This window comes from Neofelis nebulosa, chromosome X (assembly GCF_028018385.1).
Source record: "Neofelis nebulosa isolate mNeoNeb1 chromosome X, mNeoNeb1.pri, whole genome shotgun sequence".
In the NCBI taxonomy this organism is placed as follows: Eukaryota; Metazoa; Chordata; class Mammalia; order Carnivora; family Felidae; genus Neofelis; species Neofelis nebulosa.
The window spans coordinates 82,011,922-82,029,843 of NC_080800.1; the positions used below are offsets into that span (position 1 = coordinate 82,011,922).

Genomic DNA, 17,922 nt, shown 5'->3' on the forward strand with positions numbered 1-17,922 from the left:
AGATGGATGTGACATATATATTTAGAACTCTGCATCCCAAAGCAACAGAATATACTTTCTTCTGCAGTGCACATGGAACATTCTCCAAGATAGATCACATACTGGGTCACAAAACAGCCCTAAGTATACAAGAATTGAGATCATACCATGCACACTTTCAGACCACAATGCTATGAAACTTGAAATCAACCACAGGAAAAAGTCTGGAAACCCTCCAAAAGCATGGAGGTTAAAGAACACCCTGCTAAAGAATGAATGGGTCAACGAGGCAATTAGAGAAGAAATTTTAAAAAAAAATATGGAAACAAATGAAAATGAAAAGACAACAAGGCAAATGTTTTGGGATGCAGCGAAAGCAGTCCTGAGAGGAAAATACATTGCAATCCAGGCCCACCTCAAGAAACAAGAAAAATCCCAAATACAAAATCTAACAGCACACCTAAAGGAAATAGAAACATTACAGCAAAGACACCCCAAACCCAGTAGAAGAAGAGAAATAATAAAGATCAGAGCAGATATAAACAATACAGAATCTAAAAAAACTGTAGAGCAGATCAATTAAACCAAGAGTTGGTTTTTTGAAAAAGTAAACAAAATTGGTAAACATCTATCCAGGTTTCTCAAAAAGAAAAGGGAGATGACCCAAATAAAATCATGAATAAAAATGGAATTATGACAACCAATCCCTCAGAAATACAAGCAATTACCAGGGAACACTATGAAAAATTATATGCCAACAAACTGGACAACCTGGAAGAAATGGACAAATTCCTAGGCACGCACCCACTTCCAAATCTCAAACACGAAGAAATAGAAAACTTGAACAGACCCCTAACCAGTGAAGAAATTGAATCAGTTATCAAAAATCTCCCAACAGGGGCGCCTGGGTGGCGCAGTCGGTTAAGCGTCCGACTTCAGCCAGGTCACGATCTCGCGGTCCGTGAGTTCGAGCCCCGCGTCGGGCTCTGGGCTGGTGGCTCAGAGCCTGGAGCCTGTTTCCGATTCTGTGTCTCCCTCTCTCTCTGCCCCTCCCCCGTTCATGCTCTGTCTCTCTCTGTCCCAAAAATAAATAAAAAAACGTTGAAAAAAAAATTAAAAAAAAATCTCCCAACAAATAAGAGTCCAGGACCAGATGGCTTCCCAGGGGAGTTCTACCAGACGTTTAAAGCATAGATAATGCCTATCCTTCTCAAGCTGTTCCAAAAAATAGAAAGGGAAAGAAAACTGCCAGACTCATTCTATGCAGCAAGCATTCCTTTGATTTCCAAACCAGACAGACATCCAGCAAAGAAAGAGAACTACAGAACAACATCCCTGATGAATATGGATGCAAAAATTCTCATTAAGATACTAGCAAATCGAATTCAACAGCATATAAAAAGAATTATACACCATGATCAAGTGGGATTCATTCCTGGGATGCAGGGCTGGTTCAACATTCGCAAATCAATCAATGTGATACATCACAGTAATAAAAGAAAAGAACCATATGATCCTGTCAATCAATGCAGAAAAAGCATTTGACAAAGTTCAGCATCCTTTCTTAATAAAACCTTCGAGAAAGTCGGGATAGGAGGAACATACTTAAACATCATAAAAGCTGTGTATGAAAAGCCCACAGCTAACATCATCCTCAATGGGGAAAAACTGAGAGCTTTCCCCCTGAGATCAGGAACACGACAGGGATGTCCACTCTCACCGCTGTTGTTTCACACAGTGTTGGAAGTTCTAGCATCAGCAATCAGACAACAAAAGGAAATCAAAGGCATCAAAATTGGCAAATATGAAGTCAAGCGTTCACTTTTTGCAGATGACATATTATAAATGGAAAACCCAACAGACTCCACCAAAACCCTGCTAGAACTGATACATGAATTCAGCAAAGTAACAGGATACAAAATCAATGTACAGAAATCAGTTGTATTCTTATACTGTAATAATGAAGCAACAGAAAGACAAATAAAGAAACTGATCCCATTCACAATTGCACCAAGAAGCATAAAATACCTAGGAATAAACCTAACCAAAGATGTAAAAGATCTGTATGCTGAAAACTGTAGAAAGCTTATGAAGGACATTGAAGAAGATATAAAGAAATGGAAAAACATTCCGTTCTCATGTTTTGGAAGAATAAATATTGTTAAAATGTCAATACTACACAAAGCTATCTACACATTCAATGCAATCTCAATCAAAATTGCACCAGAATTCTTGTCGAAACTAGATCAAACAATCTTAAAATTTGTATGGAACCACAAAAGGCCCTGAATAGCCAAAGGAGTTTTGAAGAAGACAAAAGCAGGAAGCATCACAATCCCAGACTTTAGCCTCTACTACAAAGCTGTAATCATGAAGACAGCATGGTATTGGCACAAAAACAGACACATAGACCAATGGAATAGAATAGAGACTCCAGAATTGGACCCACAAAAGTATGGTCAACTAATCTTTGACAAAACAGCAAAGAATATCCAATGGAAAAAAGTCTCTTTAACAAATGGTGCTGGGAGAACTGGACAGCAACTTGCAGAAGGAGGAAACTACACCACTTTCTTACACTATTCACAAAAACAAACTCAAACAAATTCAGATAAAGGACCTGAATGTGAGACAGGAAACCATCCAAACCCTAGAGGAGAAAGCAGGAAAAAAACCTCTCTGACCTCAGCCGTAGCAATCTCTTACTCGACACGTCCCCAAAGGCAAGGGAATTAAAAGCAAAGATGAACTATTGGGACCTCATGAAGATAAAAAGCTTCTGCACAGCAAAGGAAACAACCAACAAAACTAAAAGGCAAGCAACGGAATGGGAAAAGATATTTGCAGGTGACATATCGGACAAAGGGCTAGTATCCAAAATCTATAAAGAGCTCACCAAACTCCACACCTGGAAAAGAAATAATCCAGTGAAGAAATGGGCAGAAAACATGAATAAACACTTCTCTAAAGAAGACATCCAGATGGCCAACAGGCACATGAAAAGATGCTCAACGTCACTCCTCATCAGGGAAATACAAATCAAAACCACACTCAGAAAGCACTTGACGCCAGTCAGAGTGGCTGAAATGAACAAATCAGGAGACTATAGTTGCTGGCGAGGATGCGGAGAATCGCGAACCCTCTTGCACTGTTGGTGGGAATGCAAACTGGTGCAGCCACTCTGGAAAACAGTGTGGAGGTTCCTCAAAAAATTAACAATAGACCTACCCTATGACCCAGCAATAGCACTGCTACGAATTTTCTCAAGGGATAGAGGAGTGTTGATGCATAGGTGCACTTGTACCCCAATGTTTATAGCAGCGCTTTCAACAATACCCAAATTATGGGAAGAGTCTATACGTCCATCAACTGACGAATGGATACAGAAATTGTGGTTTATATACATAATAGAATACTACGTGTCAATGAGAAAGAATGAAATATGGCCTTTTGTAGCAACGTGGATGGAACTGGAGAGTGTGATGCTAAGTGAAATAAGCCATACAGAGAAAGACAGATACCATATGTTTTCATTCTTATGTGGATCCTGAGAAACTTAACAGAAGTCCATGGGGGAGGGGAAGGAAAAAAAAGGTTAGAGAAGGAGAGTGCCAAGCCATAAGAGACTCTTAAAAACTGAGAACAAACTGAGGGTTGATGGGGGCTGGGAAGGAGGGGAGGGTGGGTGATGGGTATTGAGGAAGGCACTTTTGGGATGAGCATGGGGTGTTGTATGGAAACCAATTTGACAATAAATTTCATACCAAAAATTTTTCTTAACGATTATTTATTTCTGAGAGTTGGAGACAGAGCACTAGTAGGGGAGGGGCAGAGAGAGAGGGAGACACAGAATCTGAAACAGGCTTCAGACTCTGAGCTGTTAGTACAGAGCCTGACGGGGGGCTCAAAATCACAGACTGTGAGATCATGACCACTGAGCCATCCTGGTGACCTGTAACATTCTTTATAATCTAATATTTGATTAATTTCTATAAATTTCCACATGCATTAAAAAATCATGTATATTCAGAAAATTTTCAATGAAATGTTCTTTATAATTATTCAGAGGGTGCCTTGGTGGCTCAATCTGTTAAGCGTGTGACTTTGGCTCAGGTCATGGGGACACAGTCCATGAGTTGGAGCCCTGCATTGAGCTCTGTGCTGACAGCTCAGAGCCTGGAGCCTGCCTTAGATTCTGTGTCTGCCTCTCTCTCTGTTCCTCCCCTGCTCTCTCTCTCTCACTTTCTTCTCTCAAGTGAAAATAATCTTAAAAAATGTATATTTAAAATTAGGTTGATAATGTTGTTCAAATTTATATCTTCCCTGCTTTTTAAAATATCTGCTTGGTCCATCAATTACTGAACTAGGTATATTGAATTCCCTATTATGATTGTGAATTGGTCTATTTTATCTTTTAGTCTATCCATTTGGCTTCATTTATTTGAAACTATGTTACAGGTACATCAAAAATTAGAATTGTTGTATCTCCTTTGTTGATTAACCCTTTTATCACTATAAAATTCTCTCCTCTATCTCAAGCAATTGTTTTTGTTTTTCTTTTTGTTAGTATTTGTGTAGTGGATTTGTTCCCATTCATTTACTGTAGATATTTATGTGTTCCTATACTTAAGTTGCATCTCTTATAAACAGAATGCAATTGGATTTTGGTTTTTGTCCAATGTGACACTCTTATTCTTCTAATTGGATTATTTGCTCTATCTATATATTTGTATATACTCCTCCCTTTACTTACATCATTTCTGTTTAGTTTAATTACTGAAATATTTGTGGTTAAGTTTACCAACTTACCATTGTTTTGGCTAATCTGTTATATATTTCCTTTTATTTTCTTTCTTTTCTTTTTCCCCTTTGATTAAGGAAATATTTTTATTATTTCATATTGCCCCCATATTACCTCTTATACAATATTATTTTACCCTTCTTCTATTACTGATCATAGAGCAGGAGTTAACAAACTCTGGCCTGTGGGCCAAACATCTGTTTTTGTAGACAAAACAGATGTTGCTTGAACACAGCAACATTCATTTGTTTATGTATTGTTTATGACTGCTTTGTTTTACAGAGGTGGAGTTGAATAATTGTCATGCAGATTATATGGCCTGCAGAACCTAAAATATTTACTGTATGGCCTTTATTAAAAAGCTTGGAAGGAGAGGCCAATATGGCAGAGCAGCACAGAAGTTTTTTGGCTTCTCTCACCCCTGAAATGCAGCTAAATCAACATCAAACAATATTTCACACCTAGAAAACTGATTTGAGGATTAACACAACAATATGCAAAACTTGAACCACAGAATTTGTCAGGCACATAGCATGGAGAGGTGAAATGAGGGAGAGAGAAGCTGTGGAGGGTAGGGAGCTATTTTTGCTGGCTGGAAGAGGACAGAGACAGGGGGGAAAGTACAGGAAAAGAACTCCCCCTTAAAGCATCTGGAGAGAAAGAGTGGAAACACCTGCAAGAGACTGAAGAAGAAAGGGAGAAAGGAGAAAGGAGAAAGGAGAGAGTTTAAATACCATTAAGACAAAGGAGAAAGGAGAGGGTTTAAATACCACTAAGACTCTATAACCAGTGGAGCGCAGAGTCTTAAACTCTGCAGTTCGATACCTGGCAGAGCTCTGGTGGGAAGAGTGAATCCCCAGGAGCTGACAGCAAGGTCCTAGGGGTCTTTGGGCCACATGGGGAGAGGCGGTTCTTGTGCTGGGTGGACATTTGGTAGAGGCTATGTGGTTGCCCCACAGGCAAAGGTCCCAGCAGACCCTGGAGAACAGCCTCATTTACTGGTGTTGGAACAAGTACACTAAGGGTGAACCCTGGTGCCAGATGTGTGTTGTGATTTAACATAATCCCTTAAAAGCTGCTGCTACAAGATCATGCCAACGTTTTCTGGGGCAGGCTGGCACCTGGCCACGGTCTCTGGGCATCTGCAGCAGTGGAGTTGCACAAACGTTTCTGGGGGCAGGCGGGGACCCTGCCATTGCTCAGTGAGACCCTCCCCCAGAGGGTCTGGGAAAGTCAAAGCTGTGAGGGGTTTGGAAACAGCCCCCACCTGAGTTAAAACTCAGGAAGGAGATGCTGCCTGGCAGCATGGCTGGCAGCATAGATTGGTCTCAGATAGTGTAGAAATGAAGACTGGACAGAAGCTGGAGACAAAGGAGGGGTGCTTGATTGCTGGTGGAGGAGGGAACAGAGCTCTGAAACTAGAGGCTGGGTAGCTGGGTGACGCCATTTTCATCCCTCCTGCACATGCGCATACACGCCTACACGCACCACCACAATCAATACCAGTAAGCTAAGCAGCACCATCTAGTGGAGAAGAGAGCTGTTACACCAAGCCCAGCCCAACTGGCCAACCGTGCTCTAGAGGAACACAAGTCTCTCAGTCTGTTTAGTTTACAGATTATAAAGTGGTTCATAGTTTGACTTCTAAGGGAAATTGGATGTAATTTCAATCATATTTCATTCTCTTCATTGGTCTGTCTTTTCAGTTTTTTTCTTTTTTCTTTTATTATTCTTGAATACAGGAAGAGAAAAATTTATTTTTATTTTCTATTTTTATAAAACAGATTTGTAAATTTTTTTCTATTATATTTTTTACTTTTTTATACATTTCTTAAATTCTATTTTACTTTCATCAATTCATGTCATTATATTTTATTGTATTCATTTTTTCAAAATTTTCAAATGCTTTCTTTTTTCCCCCATTTTTTTCTTTCCTTTCCTGTTTTTTCTCTATTCTGTCAAGCTTCTTTAAAAAACCAGACCAAAATACACCTAACATCTAGCATCCTTTATTTGATATTTTTTGTGTTGTTTTTAATTTTCTAATTTTAAATTAACTTATTACTTCTTTTTGTTCCTTCAAAATGATGAAATGAAGGAATACACCCCAAAAGAAGTAACAGGAAGAAATGACAGCCAGGGACTTAATCAATACAGATACAAGCAAGATGTCTGAACCAGAATTTAGAATCACGATAATAAGAATACTAGCTGGGGTTGAAAATAGATTAGAATCCCTTTCTGTGGAGATGAAAGAAGTAGAATCTAGTCAGGATGAAATGAAAAATGCTATAACTGAGATGCAATCTCTAAAGGATGCCATGGCAGCAAGGTGGATGAAGCAGAGCAGCAAATCTGTGATATAGAGGACAAACATATAGAAAATAATGAAGAAGAAAAAAAGAGAAACTAAGACAAATGAGAATGATATAAGAATTAGAGAACTCAGTGACTCATTAAAAAGCAATAACACAGGGGATCCTGGGAAGATGGTGGCATAGGAGGATGCTGGGCTCACCACACGTCCTGCTGATCAATTAGATTCCACCTACACCTGCCTAAATAACCCAGAAAACCACCAGAAGACTAGCAGAATGGAGTCTCCAGAGCCAACCGCAGACAAGAGGCCCACGGAAGTGAGTAGGAAGGGCGGTGAGGCGGTGCGCGCTACACGGACTGGCGGGAGGGAGATGGGGCGGAGGGGCTGCCCGCCGGCCAAGCAGAGACCCCGAGTCTAGCTTGCAGAAGCGGAGGGGCCGGACGGAGTGTTTTCCGACAGCAAGTGGGACTTCACATCTGGAAGGTTATAAGCTAACAGCTCTGCTCAGAGAACAGGAGGGCTGGAGGACAACAGGAGGAAGAGTTGTTGAGCACCGGACGACAGAGCTCAGCTTCACGGGGAACAAAGGTGCTCACCAGCGCCATATCCCTCGCCCATCCCCCAGCCAAAATCCCAAAGGGAACCAGTTCCTGCCAGGGAACTTGCTTGCACCATGCAAACACCCAACACTGTGCTTCTGCGGATCCATCCCTCTGGCGGGTCTGACTCCTTCCTGGTGCCACAGGGCCCCTCCTGAAGCGGATCTCTGAAGGAAAAGCGAGCTGAGCATGCTCCTCCTGGCCCCGTGCACCTTGCCGATCCACCCCAGCTAATACACCAGATCCCCAGCACCACAAGCCTGGCAGGGTGCAAGTAGCCCAGATGGGCCACACCACCCCACAGTGAATCCCTCCCTTAGGAGAGGGGAAGAGAAGGCACACACCAGCCTGTGGCCCCAGCAGTGGGATGGGGGCAGACATCAGTCTGACTGCGGGCCCACCCACCATGCAAGTTATTCAAGACAGCACAGGGGAAGTGCCCCACAGTTGCGCACCACTCCAGGGACTATCCAAAATGACGAAACGGAAGAATTCCCCTCAAAAAACGTCCAGGAAATAACAACACCTAACGAACTGATCAAAAACGATTTAAACAATATAACAGAAAGTGAATTTAGAATAATAGTCATAAAATTAATCACTGGGCTTGAATACAGTATAAAGGGCAGCAGAGAATCTATTGCTACAGAGATCAAAGGACTAAGGAACAGCCAGGAGGAGCTAAAAAATGCTATCAATGAACTGCAAAATACAATGGAGACAACCACGGCTTGGATTGAAGAGGCAGAGGAGATAATAGGTGAACTAGAAGATAAAATTATGGAAAAAGAAGAAGGTGAGAAAAAGAGAGATAAAAAAAATCCAGGAGTATAAGGGGAAAAATAGAGAACTACGTGATGCACTAAAGAGAAATAATATACACATAATTGGTATTCCAGAGGAGGAAGAGAGAGGGAAATGTGCTGAAGGTGTACTTGAAGAAATCATAGCTGAGAACTTCCCTTATCTGGGGAAGAAAAAAGGCATTGAAATCCAAGAGGCACAGAGAACTCCCTTCAGACATAACTAGAATCGATCTTCTGCATGACATATCATAGTGAAACTGGCAAAATACAAGGATAAAGAGAAAATTTTGAAAGCAGCTAGAGATAAACGTACTCTAACATATAAAGGGAGACCTATAAGAATCGTGACTGATCTCTCTACTGAAACTTGGCAGGCCAGAAAGGAATGGCAGGAGATCTTTAATGTCATGAACAGAAAAAAAATATGCAGCTGAGAATCCTTTATCCTGCAAGTCTGTCATTTAGAATAGAAGGATAGATAAAGGTCTTCCCAAACAAAAACTGAAGGAATTCGTCACGACTAAACCAGCCCTACAAGAGATCCTAAGGGGGATCCTATGAGACAAAGTACCAGAGACATCGCTACAAGCATGGAACCTATGGACATCACAATGACTCTAACCCCATATCTTTCTAAAATAACACTGAATGTAAATGGACTAAATGTGCCAACCAAAAGACATAGGGTATCAGAATGGATAAAAAAAAAAAAAAAGACCCATCTATTTGCTGTCTACAAAAGACTCATTTTAGACCTGAGAACACCTTCATATTGAGAGTGAGGGGATGGAGAACTATTTATCATGCCACTGGAAGTCACAAGAAAGCTGGAGTAGCCATACATATATCAGACAAAGTAGACCTTAAATTAAAGGCTGTAACAAGAGATGAAGAAGGGCATTATATAATAATCACAGGGTCTATCCATCAGGAAGAGCTAACAATTATAAATGCTTATGCGCCGAATACCGGAGCCCCCAGATATATAAAACAATTACTCACAAACATAAGCAACCTTATTGATAAGAATGTGGTAATTGCAGGGGACTTTAATACTCCACTTACAGAAATGGATAGATCGTCTAGACACACGGTCAATAAAGAAACAAGGGCCCTGAATGATACATTGGATCAGATGGACTTGACTGATATATTTAGAACTCTGCATCCCAAAGCAACAGAATGTACTTTCTTCTCGAGTGCACATGGAACATTCTCCAAGATAGATCACATACTGGGTCACAAAACAGCCCTTCATAAGTATATAAGAATTGAAATCATACCATGCATTCTTTCAGACCACAATGCTATGAAGGTTGAAATCAACCACAGGAAAAAGTCTGGAAACCCTCCAAAAGCATGGAGGTTAAAGAACACCCTGCTAAAGAATGAATGGATCAACCAGGCAATTAGAGAAGAAATTTTAAAGAAAAATGGAAAAAAATGAAAATGAAAAGACAACAATACAAATGCTTTGGGATGCAGCGAAGGCAGTCCTAAGAGGAAAATGCATTGCAATCCAGGCCCATCTCAAGAAACAAGAAAAATCCCAAATACAAAATCTAACAGCACACCTAAAGGAAACAGAAGCAGAACAGCAAAGGCAGCCTAAACCCAGCAGAAGAAGAGAAATAATAAAGATCAGAGCAGAAATAAATAATATAGAATCTAAAAAAACTGTAGAGCAGATCAATTAAACCAAGAGTTGGTTTTTTGAAAAAATAAACAAAATTGACAAACCTCTAGCCAGGCTTCTCAAAAAGAAAAGGGAGATGACCCAAATAGATAAAATCATGAATGAAAATGGAATTATGACAACCAATCGCTCAGAGATACAAGCAATTATCAGGGAATACTATGAAAAATTATATACCAACAAACTAGACAACCTGGAAGAAATGGACAAATTCCTAAACACCCACACCCTTCCAAAACTCAATCAGGAGGTAATAGAAAGCTTGAACAGACCCCTAACCAGCGAAGAAATTGAATCAGTCATCAAAAAATCTCCCAACAAATAAGAGTCCAGGACCAGATGACTTCCCAGGGGAGTTGTACCAGAGGTTTAAAGCAGAGATAATACCTATCCTTCTCAAGCTGTTCCAAAAAATAGAAAGGGAAGGGAAACTTCCAGACTCATTCTATGAAGCCAGTATTACTTTGATTCCTAAACCAGAGACCCAGTTAAAAATGAGAACTACAGGCCAATATCCCTGATGAATATGGATGCAAAAATTCTCAATAAGATACTAGCAAATCGAATTCAACAGCATATAAAAAGAATTATCCACCATGATCAAGTGGGATTCATTCCTGGGCTGCAGGGCTGGTTCAACATTCGCAAATCAATCAATGTGATACATCATATTAATTAAAGTAAAGATAATAACCATATGGTTCTGTCAATCGATGCAGAAAAGGCCTTTGACAAAATTCAGCAACTTTCTTAATAAAAACCCTTGAGAAAGTCAGGATAGAAGGAACATACTTAAACATCATCAAAGCCATTTATGAAAAGCCCACAGCTAACATCATCCTCAATGGGGAAAAACTGAGAGCTTTTTCCCTGAGATCAGGAACACGACAGGGATGCCCACTCTCACCGCTGTTGTTTCACATAGTGTTGGAAGTGCTAGCATCAGCAATCAGACAACAAAAGGAAATCAAAGGCATCAAAATTGGCAAAGATGAAGTCAAGCTTTCGCTTTTTGCAGATGACATGATATTATACATGGAAAATCCGATAGACTCCACCAAAAGTCTGCTAGAACTGATACATGAATTCAGCAAAGTTGCAGGATACAAAATCAATGTACAGAAATCAGTTGCATTCTTATACACTAATAATGAAGCAACAGAAAGACAAATAAAGAAACTGATCCCATTCACAATTGCACCAAGAAGCATAAAATACCTAGGGATAAACCTAACCAAAGATGTAAAAGATCTGTATGCTGAAAACTATAGAAAGCTTATGCAGGTAATTGAAGAAGATATAAAGAAATGGAAAGACGTTCCCTGCTCATGGATTGGAAGAATAAATATTGTCAAAATGTCAATACTACCCAAAGCTATCTACACATTCAATGCAATCCCAATCAAAATTGCACCAGCATTCTTCTCGAAGCTAGAACAAGCCATTCTAAAATTCATATGGAACCACAAAAGGCCCCGAATAGCCAAAGTAATTTTGAAGAAGAAGACCAAAGCAGGAGGCATCACAATCCCAGACTTTAGCCTCTACTACAAAGCTGTAATCATCAAGACAGCATGGTATTGGCATAAAAACAGACACATAGACCAATGGAATAGAATAGAAACCCCAGAACTAGACCCACAAACGTATGGCCAACTCATTTTTGACAAAGCAGGAAAGAACATCCAATGGAAAAAAGACAGTCTCTTTAACAAATGGTGCTGGGAGAACTGGACAGCAATATGCAGAAGGTTGAAACTAGACCACTTTCTCACACCATTCACAAAAATAAACTCAAAATGGATAAAGGACCTGAATGTGGGACAGGAAACCATCAAAACCTTAGAGGAGAAAGCAGGAAAAGACCTGTCTGACCTCAGCCGTAGCAATCTCTTACTCGGCACATCCCCAAAGGCAAGGGAATTAAAAGCAAAAGTGAATTACTGGGACCTTATAAGATAAAAAGCTTCTGCACAGCAAAGGAAACAACCAACAAAACAAAAAGGCAGCCAACGGAATGGGAAAAGATATTTGCAAATGACATATCGGACAAAGGGCTAGTATCCAAAATCTATAAAGAGCTCATCAAACTCCACACCCGAAAAACAAATAACCCAGTGAAGAAATGGGCAGAAAACATGAATAGACACTTCTCTAGAGAAGACATCCGGATGGCCAACAGGCACATGAAAAGATGCTCAACATCGCTCCTTATCAGGGAAATACAAATCAAAACCACACTCAAGATATCACCTCACGCCAGTCAGTGTGGCCACAATGAACAAATCAGGAGACTATAGATGCTGGAGAGGATGTGGAGGAACGGGAACCCTCTTGCACTCTTGGTGGGAATGCAAATTGGTGCAGCCGCTCTGGAAAGCATGTGGAGGTTCCTCAGAAAATTAAAAATAGACCTACCCTATGACCCAGCAATAGCACTGCTAGGAATTTATCCAAGGGATACAGGAGTACTCATGCATAGGGGCACTTGTACCCCAATGTTGATAGCAGCACTCTCAACAATAGCCAAATTATGGAAAGAGCCTAAATGTCCATCAACTGATGAATGGATAAAGAAATTGTGGTTTATATACACAATGGAATACTACGTGGCAATGAGAAAGAATGAAATATGGCCTTTTGTAGCAACGTGGATGGAACTGGAGAGTGTGATGCTAAGTGAAATAAGCCATACAGAGAAAGACAGATACCATATGGTTTCACTCTTATGTGGATCCTGAGAAACGTAACAGAAACCCATGGGGGAGGGTAAGGAAAAAAAAAAGAGGTTAGAGTGGGAGAGAGCCAAAGCATAAGAGACTGTTAAAAACTGAGAACAAATTGAGGGTTGATGGGGGTGGGAGGGAGGGCAGGGTGGGTGATGGATACTGAGGAGGGCACCTTTTGGGATGAGCACTGGGTGTTGTATGGAAACCAATTTGACAGTAAATTTCATATATTAAAAAATAAATAAATAAAAAAATATGCGAGTAATCACCAGTGGAAACAGTGAGAGATGAACACGTCGGGATGAGGCAAGATAATGCTAAATTTGATTTTTAACAATCTTATTGGGTTTTAACACAAATTTATATATTAATTTAATAAACAGATACAAGTTGAAAAATACAAAAAAAAAAAAAAGAATTGGTGAATGCATCAAGGAGGAAATTAACTCAGACTACCCATTTCATTTCTTTGTAATTTCCTTTTCTCCAGGATATTAGCCCATCAAACCCTGGCTGTCTAGTTGGCTTTGTGCTCTGGATTTTGACTCCTTAACTCTGCATAATTACTAAAAGCTCTATTCAGGTTTCTTTATCTTCCCAGCTTCTTTTTCAGCCTCTTCACCAATGCTGATAATGGACTGGTCAATGCCTCAAGGGGAAAATTGGTGCCAAATGTCAGTTCACCTCATTAAATTTCCCTTCTTTCCAGGATTTTGGTACCTCAATCCTGGCTGCTTTGGAAGCTTTCTGATTTCTTTAAGTAATTTAGTCTATTTAAATATAATAACAATGAATTTTTCAGGTTTTCTTGTCCTTCTAAATGCGGGGGATTAGTCTTCTATTCCTAGGCCATTATAGCTAGAAGCAGAGCATCTTTCAAAACTTTGAACATAATATTTTCATTACCATCCCATGAAAAATGCTTTCTAATTTTAAATGTAATTTCTTCTTTGACCCATATGTTATTAGAAGTGTATTTCCTAATTCCAAAAAATACGTGGATTTTAGTTATTACATTGTTATTATTGTTTTTTAGTTAATTGCACCATGGTGATAAAACATACTCTGTATGACTTTCATCTTTTTGAAATGTTAGAACTTGATGTATAGCTCAGGATATGATCAATTTTTATACACGTTCTGTATGATTTTTAGTTTATTTATGAGAGGGAGAGAGAGAGAGAATGGGGAAAGTACAGAGAGAGAGAGAGACATAGAATCTGAAGCATCCAGGCTCTGAGCAGTCAGCACAGAGTTCTATATGGGGCTCAAACCAATGAGCCATGATATCATGACCTGAGTCGAAGTTGGATGCTTAACCAACTGAGACACCCAGGTACTCCCAGGTACATATTCTGTATGTTTTTAAAAATAATATATAAACATATAGTTGTAATTGTTGAGTATAGCTTTATACCAACCAAGGTTTGAATTAATTGGGTCAATTTTGCCAGTCATGTTCAAATTTTTTTATGTCTCTGCCATTTTTATTTGCTCATTCTGTCAGCTATAAAAAGAGATATGTTAAAATCTCCCACTGTGATTGGGGATCTCTATTATTTCTTGTAGTTCTGTCCATTTCTGTTTTATATATTTTGAAACTATGTTATTAGATGCATTAGATGCATACAAATTTAGAATTGTTACATCTTTCTGGTGAATTCTACATTTTCCCTCATGTATTATCCCTCTTTATCTCTAGTAATGCTTTTTGACATAGTACCCATTTTATTTGATATTAGTATTTTTTAAGTTTATTTATTTATTTTGAGACAGAGAGAGTGAGTGAGCACGAGTGGGGGGAGGGGCAAAGAGAGAGAGGGGTAGAGAGAATTCTAAGCAGGTTTCATGCTGTCAGTACAGAGCCTGATGCGGGGCTTGATCCCACCAACGATAAGATGACCTGAGCCAAAATCAAGAGTTGGACGTTTAACTGACTGATCCACCCAGGTGCCCCTGATGCTAGTATATCTTTATCAATTTTTGTTTAGTTAATGCTTTCATGGTATATATATATATTTTTTTTCAACATTTTTAATTTTTATTTTTGGGACAGAGAGAGACAGAGCATGAACGAGGGAGGGGCAGAGAGAGAGGGAGACACAGAATCGGAAATAGGCTCCAGGCTCCGAGCCATCAGCCCAGAGCCTGACGCGGGGCTCGAACTCACGGACCGCGAGATCGTGACCTGGCTGAAGTCGGACGCTCAACCGACTGCGCCACCCAGGCGCCCCTCATGGTATATATTTTACATTTTTACACTTTCAAACTTTCTGTGTGTTTGAGTTTTAGATGTATCCTTTCTGAACAGCATATAGTTGTGTTTTGTTATTTGTATCCAATATTTCAATATTTATGTTTGAACTGAAGCATTTATTCTGTTTTAACTTAATGTAATTTCTGATACATTTAGAGTATAATCTCTTATCTTATTCAGTGATTGCTATTTGACCTGCTTACTCTATGTCCCAATTTTTTTCTTATCTTCTTTAGGATTTGTTCACTTTTTTATTATTCCTCTTTACTAGCTTGATAGTTGTACTAATTCACTATTGTTTAGTGATTACCCTATACATCACAACATGCATTCTTGATTTTTCAAAGTTTTCTATGAATCAATCCTTTTCCCCCTTTTCTCAGACAGCTCACAGGACTTCACATGCCAACTCCACTTACCCTCATCTCAATGTATATGGTATTGTTGTCATGCATTCAAACTTTCTATATGCTTCCAACCTATTTCTCTTTATATTTCAATATTTTAAGAATTCTTAAAATTATTTCATATGGTCAAGACTCACATATTTACATTTTCCTTTGTAGTTCTTTTCTTCCTGCTTTGTAAAAAGATAAATTTTCATTATGCTTGAAGAACAACATTTAGTATTTCTTCTAGTATGAATTTGCTCATATCTATATCTATATCTATATCTATATCTATACCTATATCTATATCTAATCTATATCTGTATCTGTATCTGTATCTGTATCTATATCTATATCTATTTATATATCTCTATCTCTATCTATCTATCTATCTATCTATATATTTATATATATATGAGTTGCATGCTCCACTGACAGAGCCAGCCAGTCATACTTGAATTTGCTACTGGTATATATTTTTTGTCTGAGAATGTCTTTATTTCAAAACAAAACAAAACAAAACAAAAAACAGGGCTTCCCAAAGAGGACAATGTCCCAATAGAGAAGAATCACTCTTTCCCCAATTAAAATGATCACATTTTTTTTGTGTGATGCTTAAGATATTACAAATTTCAGTTGTGTTCTTGACCTCTCCAAGTGTCCTTTCATTCAGGGAAAAATGTTGTTTGCTCAGCCCAAGGATGCTGGTTTTTCATTTATCCACAATATCAATAGTCATTTGGCCAGCCTCTCCATTGTTGGAAACGCGATCCCCACTCCTGACCCCGCTATTAAGGAGAAAGCTTTATGTGCTCCGGATAACTTGAATGCACGTATTGAAAATCAGGGGCAGATTAAGATGTACATCAATGAAGTGTGTCGGGAGACTGTGTCACATTGCTGCAACTCGTTTCTGCAGCAGGCCGGATTAAATTTGTTAATAAGCATGACAGTTATTAATAACATGCTTGCCAAGTCCGTTTCAGACTTGAAGTTTCCTTTGATAGCAGAGGGAAGTGGATGTGCTGAGCTTCAGGTTTTGAAACTGTTAATGGGTTTGTCCGAAAAGCCAGTCTTGGCAGGGGAATTGCTGGGTGCCCAAATGCTGCTCTCATTCATGTCCCTCTTTATGAGGAACGGAAACAGACAGGTTCTCCTGGACACCCTGGCCTCTTAAATGGCCATCTCGAACAGAATGGAACTGAATCTGCCCAAAACCCTTCTGGTGAACACACACATGTGTTCTCACTCAAAGAATCTGCAGTGGGTGCTGTTGAAGATCCAGTCTTAGCCCATCACCACATCACGGGGTGAAAGTTACACTTGCTAAATCGAGGACCACACTCCTATTGGCCAGGCAGGGGTTCCCACAGGGCTTGGAGTAACTTCTTGGTTTTGCAGTCTGCAGGCAATGTGCATTGTCAGTCACTCCCTTGTGGCCTTCTTCCTGTGGTAAAGGGATCATTCCAGCTGCCAGCTGTGGATACAGAACATCCTATTATAGCATCATGAGGGATGCCCTGCCCGTGGTGGTCTCCCTGTCTAAGCGGGACCATTTTGTGGAGACCAGACACATATCGGAGCTTGTGCTGAAAATGCTTTTGTTGCCGCCTAGGTTGAATTCTTTCTCATTTACTGCTTCTTCTTTGCGAGCTGATGGATGGTGAACCTATTCATCAAAAACCTACACCCCCCTTTTGTGTGTTGTACTGACTTAACCTTATCCACCCAAACCTACCATTTGTATGTATCATCAATAAAGGTGTGTGCTTTGATTGGCAAAAGCGAGACATGGAACTTGCCCTTGAGTTTACAGTCTACATGAAGAGGAAGACAAAAATACGCGACCAACCGACACCAACCCACGCTAACTAACTGGGGGCCTTTGCTCCCTGACAAATGCATGCTTATCAGTGCTCACAGGAGGCGGGGTAGAGGTGGGCTGCAGTGCTCAGGATAAGCCTCAAGAAGGGGCTGGAGGGCTGGGGGTGGGAGCAGGGGAGTGGAGGTGGGGTTAGTGGAATCAGGATGGAGTGTTGGGAGGACTGAAAGAGACAACACTTTTGAAGCAGGCGGCACAGTGCCTGGCACCTGGAGCAGAGAAATCCCTCAACGAAAGTGTCTTTCCTTGACTGCCAGCCTAAATAGGAAGGTCAGTATCCTTGGGGTGTGTGTACACGTCCTTGGGGACCACTGGACAACCCATCCCTGCGCATGTCACGCACTAGTATAGCAGTGATGGTTGCCGCTCTCCGAGTGCCCACTTTGTATAGTTCTGTCTCTCCTGCAAAGCGGCTGTTAAACCTACCTCCAGGCCCCCTCCCTCCCTTGGGACCCCAAGCCCAG

The 17,922-nt window shown here is 40.1% G+C and overlaps 1 protein-coding gene across 1 annotated transcript; it reads left to right on the top strand.

The window, feature by feature from the left end:
- Positions 1-5,722: 5,722 nt before the first annotated feature.
- Positions 5,723-17,364, top strand: LOC131502105 (protein ARMCX6-like). Its single transcript, XM_058712720.1, has 2 exons — positions 5,723-5,804; positions 16,197-17,364. Exons 1-2 carry the CDS (start codon positions 5,723-5,725, stop codon positions 16,751-16,753), a joined length of 639 nt encoding a protein of 212 aa, XP_058568703.1. The 3' UTR covers positions 16,754-17,364.
- The last annotated feature ends 558 nt before the right edge of the window (positions 17,365-17,922 follow it).